The 7,178-nt window shown below is 36.9% G+C and overlaps 1 protein-coding gene across 3 annotated transcripts in view; it reads left to right on the forward strand.

Moving 5' to 3' along the window:
* Positions 1-7,178, forward strand: part of LOC107564532 (rho GTPase-activating protein 29) — a 70,397-nt gene that overhangs the window by 3,161 nt on the left and 60,058 nt on the right. For all 3 annotated transcript variants that reach the window (XM_016249631.1, XM_016249632.1, XM_016249633.1), the window contains exon 2: positions 1,134-1,469. In XM_016249631.1, the coding sequence (XP_016105117.1) occupies positions 1,205-1,469 (265 nt within the window). In that variant the 5' untranslated portion in view covers positions 1,134-1,204. The remainder of the gene's footprint in view (positions 1-1,133; positions 1,470-7,178) is intronic.

The following is a 7,178-nucleotide window of genomic DNA, read 5'->3' on the forward strand; positions in this document are numbered from 1 at the left end:
CAGTACATTGTTTGCAGTAAATATGAACATGGATTGACACGAAAATGTAGTAATTACACCATAAATGCATATTATTAAAGTCTACTGTGTTTCACAGTCAACACATGTGGCTTTTTGGCTAGGTTTAAAGGGAAAGAGCACTTTTAGATAAAGAAGGCAAAAACAGATGGCACTCGTGGAGCTAGGAAAACAAAGTTCTTTATGAACCATAGGATTGCTTGTAATAAAGATTTAAATGCAAAAGAAAAGGCAGTAGAGGTGACTATTTCTGTCAATGGTAAGTTTGTGATAATGTAATGTAATTTAAGTAGTTTAAAAGTTTTGCCACTTGCTTGAGCAACTTAATATATAAATTTATAAAAAATATTAAAAAAACACTGAATAATGTGTTGCTTATATTTATTGTGTTTAAACATGTCTGTGAAAGATTGTATTACTGTACTGTGTAAAAAAAAAAAAAGAATTGCAATGCTGAAAAACATTTTCAGTGACAATGTTTGGATTTGAAATCAAAATAATGGATAAATGTTGTATTTGTGGTAAACAGCCACGGATCAGTAGCGGAGTCCTGTGTGAAAGCTGCTTCCCCTCTCACAAGAGTCACCTAAGAGAGGAATTCACCCCATTTTCAAAAATGAAATTCAGGCCCTGAATAAATGTCTAAAAATCCTGATTGGAGTATCACTATAAATAGTTATAAATGATAAAAAGAAGGTCTTTAGAAAGATCGGTATCGGTGATCGGTATCGGCAGATACTGCTTTCTGTGATCGGCGATCGGTGATCGGCCTCAAAAATCCTGATCGGAGCACCACTAATTTTTTCCATACTATGGAAGTCAGTGGGGACCAGTAACTGTTTGGGTGAGTAAATTATGACATCAATTTAATTAATGGATGAATTATTCTCTAAATAAAGAGATATTTCAGGGCATTCTGCAGATGGAGTTGAGGCCTGTGTACACATTGCACTTAAATTTAACAAATTGTTCATAGGAACATTTCGCAAACTATCATGAGTTCACATTCTACATGTGTTTATAAAGGCATCTCGTGATCATAGGCTTCAACATCCCGTATACTTTATTTAGCTGTATTAATTGATCATCAGCTTTTTGTCTCGCTTTGCCTTCAGCTCTCCACTGGCAGGAGGGCGCTTGGATCAGCGGCTGAGGTGGCTTAGTAACGTCAGAAGCGGCTGCTGGAATGTTCCATCAGAGCAGCAACAGTGGGAATAAGCGCTTGACAAGTGGTCTCTCCCAGCCCAACATCCCTGTGTCCCTGTCCCCTGGGTCCAACAAAAGGCTAGAAATGGGCCGCAGCTCTAAGACGAACCCTCTCAACGCTATGGGCCTTGACCACACCACCACCGCCCCTGGAGGGGACCCCGACTACATCATGCAACTGGTCAATGATGTGCGCAAGTTTTCTGACGTGCTGCTGAGCCTAAAGGAGGCTTTTCACTCCAAAGGTGAGGTTCTACTTAACGCTTGCTACTTCAGATGCTTTCAAAAGCTCTTTGTTGCTGTGCAGCTGTGGTTGATTTTGTGGTTTCGCAGTTTCTTTTAAAGGTGCATATGGGTCAGTCCATGCTGATGTAGTAGGTTTGTACGATGTGTTAGTGTTTCTCATTCCCATCACTGGAGGAGTGCCACGTCTGTCAGGATGCCTCGGGTAAACTCCTGGCTATCCTGCTGAGAGTGTTTCTTTTCTGCTGCACAAGGCATCTCTGAAATTTGCCTCCTTGTGGTAGAACCCACCCCTCCCCCCTATAGATATGACTGCACTTGATACACTGAGCTTGTTGTTGGTTATTTCTGTTTGCATTTTCAAGGCACTTTATGGAGAACTATGTGTTCCTGTTCTGCATTTTTGGAAACAGATTATGTTCCTGTTAGAGGATTCCTTTTAGAGAAAGTTGCTGCGATGAAAGAATGAAAAGCCGCTATTATGTTGTCTTCAGCAGTAAAAAAAAGCATTTATGACAGAGCTCTGGAGTATAGATAGTGACTGGACAATTATGGTTTGTGGTATATACACATTTAAATACTTTCCCATGTAAGAATAGCAAAACTGTCCTACCCCCAGCAGGGAGTTATGATGTTTTTCTTTGCAAAAAGCATTTCACCACCTAAAATGGTGGTCAGCAGCTAAACAAGTTTGGTAGCTATAGATTTGCTATTTCTGTCTTAAATATGTTTATGTGCACTGTGACTGTTTGTTATTGGTCATATTTAAGCAATAATTCATCTTTTTTAAATGTCTTTTTAAACTCTTTAGTTCGACTGTTATAATCATTCCAGTTTAGTTCAGCTAACAGACCAACACTACTGGTCAAACAGTTGGGGTCAGTAATATATATGTATATATTTTTATTTTATTCAGCATGGATGCTTTAAATTGATCGAATGTGACAGTAAATACATATATAATGTTACAGATTTAAGTTTTTAATAAATGCTGGTCTTTTGAACTTTCTATTCATCAAAGAAGCCTGAGAACAACATGGTTTGCAACATTTACATTTTTAATAATATTAATATTTCATATTAATAATATATTTTATAAAATATTTAATATATTTAATATAATATATTAATATAATATATATAATATAAAAATAATATTTGTATTTTTTTTCACAATATAATTTTTTTTTGATAATGTAAATGCAGCATGGCAAGCATAAGAGACTTCTTTCAAAAACATTGAAAAATCTCACCGTCCCCAAACTTTTGAACGGTAGGGTAGTGAAGGGTAGTGAAGTATTGCAGGTGGCCACAACAAAAACTTAACACAAATACCAGCAAAACAAATGGAATAAATAATCTCAATAATCCATATAAAGATTTGGTGCATATTTGGTGAATATGAACAGCTAATTCTGTTTCTCAGTTGTTCTGTCAGTGCAAATGGGATTCCAGCTGCTTTTATTACAAATGTTAAACTGTTTGGTTAAGTATTGATGAATGAGATTCTCCACACCACCCTCTGTCAAGCGGCCCGGTGACACTTCCCACAAGCACATACTTTTGACCTCCCCACTCTCCCACTGGCCTGTTCCCTCTCAGTGGAGGAGATGCTCACTGACCCTCTAAATGTATGGATTCATCCTGTCTGCACAGAGATTGATCATCACAGCTCTCCTCACCTCCCTGACTGTCATTTTATGCTAGCTAGGATCTACAAGGCAGCCAGGAGAAATGCTACAGGAACTCATCTGCGTGCTTATTTGCTCTGCTGTCTGAATGCACGTCACACACGAGATTTTTGTAGCCACAATGTGGTTAATTTAAGCTACAAAAACTAGTGGCTTGTAAAGGGTTTATCAGAAAGCTGCAGTCACAGTACTTTTTTCGTTAGTGTTTATATTGATGACTATGAGCTTGGCTCATCACTTTGATCGGTTTGACCAAACTCTTCTTGTTCCGTGATTCCTCCTCCGCCATGAAGCCCCCTCCTCCTGCATACCCCAAATTCCTTCAGAACAAATGTTCACTTGTTGCTATGGTGCCTTCGATTGACTTGTTAGGTGTGCGACACATGAAAAATGACTCTTCCTTGCTGAAATTTCTGAATGTTTTCAAAGGCACTTTTCACCTCAGTTGTGGTTGTTTGACTTTCTGGCAGCCGGGGAATTTATAAGTAGTGAAAAGTTGATGTAGTCAAATTTTTCTTAAATGGTTTTGTAGGTTCCTTCTTTCAAATCAACATATTTCCCAGTAAAACTCTCTGATTGCTGTGCACATCCAGCAAGTAAGTCAGAAATGGTCCCTTTTTGTTGTTTCTTCTGTCAAAACACATCCGAGAGCCAAGCCTAATGTGATTTTTCTTTGAATCCAACATTGAGATGTTTTTAGTGTAATGTTGAACTCCCGTGACAGTTGGACATTCAGAAGGGTGGGGTGTTTTTACTGGAAGGGCTAGGATAAATATCAAATAATTCCCTCTGTGATTTTAGAGAAACATGTCCAGAGTGAGTGGAAGTGTATTGTGGCCTGTTGACGCTCATCATGTGGGTAGATGAAAGAATGTGCTGTTCTGTTGTGAGGAAGAGGTTCTTTTAAGTGCTCTGAGTTTGAAAAGTGCTATGATAACAACCAGGAAGTATTATGTTCTTCCATGCATCGGTTCTGTAGACTGATTTATCGTAATTCAGATAACAAAACTCAGTGTTTGTCTTTTATATAAACGTACAGAATTGATTCAAGGTGAACTGGACTTTTTGCTTTGAGGCTACTTGTTTAAAGTGTACTGCACTACAAGTTTGGACACAGCAAGTCATTCTTTATTATTACTGTTTCCCACAGTTTGAGTAATAGTTAAGTCATCAAAACATAACATAACATAAAACACAACATAACAAACATAACATATAACATATAACATAACATAACATAACATAACACAAATTGAAGTATGACATATAGGGATGCACCGATATGAAAATTTTGGCCGATACCGATATGGTGGCCGATATATCGTGCATCCCTAATGACATATTATATAGACTAGTGAACAAAAAAAAAGTTTAAAACAAAAATCATATCATTCAAATTAGTGGTCGACCGATATGGGTTTTTTGACAGCCGATGCCGATATCTTAGACAGCAGGGTGGCTGATGGCCGATATAAATCCGATATAATTGTATTTATTTTAATTCATATATAAGAAATTTGAAATCATTTGAAAATGGATTAAAAAATAAACGTGTAAAATAAATATACTTATACTCTAGAAGACAAAGTATTTTTCACAAATAAATAAATATTTAATAAAAATCTAATTAAAAAGGAAGTAAACACTGTAACTAACAGGGCACTCAGTATTCTGGGAAGTTTGTGTGCATTGGGAATCATATTTTTTCAAATAAAGCCAAGGTAACACTCATTTTACATACAGCACACAGTGAAAATGACATGAATATGACAGTGGGCAAATGCATAAAGCGCAGCCGCAGCATAATTTGAAATCAGTCACGAGTTTAAAGTTTGTCGATTGCGCGTCTCCAGTGAAGCTGAACTCTCCGCCTGTCCGTATTCAATTCGCACGGACCATAGGACCGACCGTTACAGAACACGCGATCATGCAGGTCACATGCACACTTCACAAGATCTCAACTAGATTCGACTAAGTCTGCAAGGTTTGTGAAATTAAATGTTCATTAGTCATTCAAAGATTTGTTTAAATTATATAAATGCGTATTTGCGGACTGCTGACGGCAGAAAGAGAAAGTATTATAATGTTTGCCTTTAATAATATTAAAGCAATCGTTATAATACTTTTTTGTATGCATTTTAATTCCTTTGTTTAACAGTTCTATCTGTTTATTAGATAGACTTCTATCCGTATTAAACAGAACTGAATGACAACAGCAAACAAGAGGGAGAATGTGAGCACTGTGTGCTCAGGCGTCAAAATAAACGTCCCGCCTCGAACACATCAGCCAAACAGAAAAATTTATCGGCCGATGCCGATATTTGAAAAATGGCAGATATCGGCCGATATATCAGCCTTGGCGATATTTCGGTCGACCACTAATTCAAACTCCCTGCACGTTGTCTAGATTACAGCTCTGCACACTTGGGTCATTTTCACAACTAACTTCATGGGGTGCATCATGGGAGGCTTTTTAAACAGCATTGAAGCAAAGCAGTTCATATGTTTTCTAGACATTTATTGGCTGCTTTTCCTTAATTAAATGAAATAACAATCATAGTATTAGTTTTACAAAGAAATGTATATGCATCATAACATTTTTATATGAATCTATACTTGTTTACATATAAACATATCTGTCTGCATAAACTAATTTCAACCAACTTGCCTGATTTCAGGTCATGAGAAACATAAATTCAGTAAAATGTGTCCAAATTTTTTCGAATACCTCGAGTAACTCGAATACAAAAAAGAGTCTTCGTTTAGTCCATTTACTGTAACTACACATGGAACACAGCGTTTCCCCACGGACCATTATTACTGACGTACAACCCGATAAACGCTGGACCAGACCATAGACTGTATAAAAACATGGACCAGACTTTAAAAAAAAAAGACTTTAAATCAATATGGTGGCTAGTCATAATGTCCCTACGTTAGCTATGTTTTGTGAAAGACTAAACGCCATTGTGCATAAAAATACCACAGAAAGAAAGTTAGTCAATATCACATGAAGAGTGCCAGTTTTCACCTCTAAAATCAGCATGATTACAAATGTGACTTTATTGAACAGTTCAATAAACAAGAAGGTAATATTATGAGACTTACGTTTTAGACACTATATTGCCTGTTTTTGCTTTATTTTGCCAAATGATTCGGTTCAATCGCAATGACTCACTTCTTAACAGAGACTTGCTTCCACCTGCTGGCAGTTTTTTTTCGTTTTTAAAATAATTTGAAATATCAGTATTCAATGTTTTATGTTTAAAATAACAAAATATTATTTATGCATTTGTAACTGCAGTTTAAATGCATTCATGTCCCACTGTATGGGAAATTCATCCCATGCAGCTTCTGTGTTTCCTCTGCATTGCAAAGATGAATTTTGATACGGATATCTAGGCATGGGCATATATTATTTATATAATTTCATATACATAATTTGATTTAATAATAACCCAATTTGAAGCAAAAACAGAACGTTCTGACTAGCTTTGTGAAATTATAATATGCCTGAACGAAACAAATAGCAGAAGCTCTGAATGAGACGCAGATTCACTCTCTGACAACGCTGCGCTGATACAGCATTTCCTTGGTAAGCAAAGCAGAGCTGCGCTGAAACACTGTTTTAATGTGAATTATACGAGATGAAAAGAAAATACCATCTAAACGTTTCTGAAGACAGTCAGTTCCCCTCAGAAATACATTCATATAAACCCCCAAAATCAAAATTTAGGATTTTCTTCCAATAGTTTGTGCATCATGAACAGTGAGTGATCTGCCTGCTACAGTATTTTTCTCTGTGCGTCCGTCTTCAGCGTCTCTGGCCTGTGTTAACGGGTGTTTACAGACTTCATATTTTCACATAAATTACATTTGAAAAATGATATGCATTGCAACACAGTTTGTGCAAGTCCAGAACAGAGATCGGCTGCAATAAAACAATAAACGGCCGGTTGCTGATCGCGTAAGTTCCAGAGGAAGCTCCTTCGGCCGTCATACACACACGTGACTGACTGC

The sequence above is a fragment of the Sinocyclocheilus grahami genome, unplaced genomic scaffold (assembly GCF_001515645.1).
Source record: "Sinocyclocheilus grahami isolate Dianchi unplaced genomic scaffold, SAMN03320097.WGS_v1.1 scaffold945.1, whole genome shotgun sequence".
In the NCBI taxonomy this organism is placed as follows: Eukaryota; Metazoa; Chordata; class Actinopteri; order Cypriniformes; family Cyprinidae; genus Sinocyclocheilus; species Sinocyclocheilus grahami.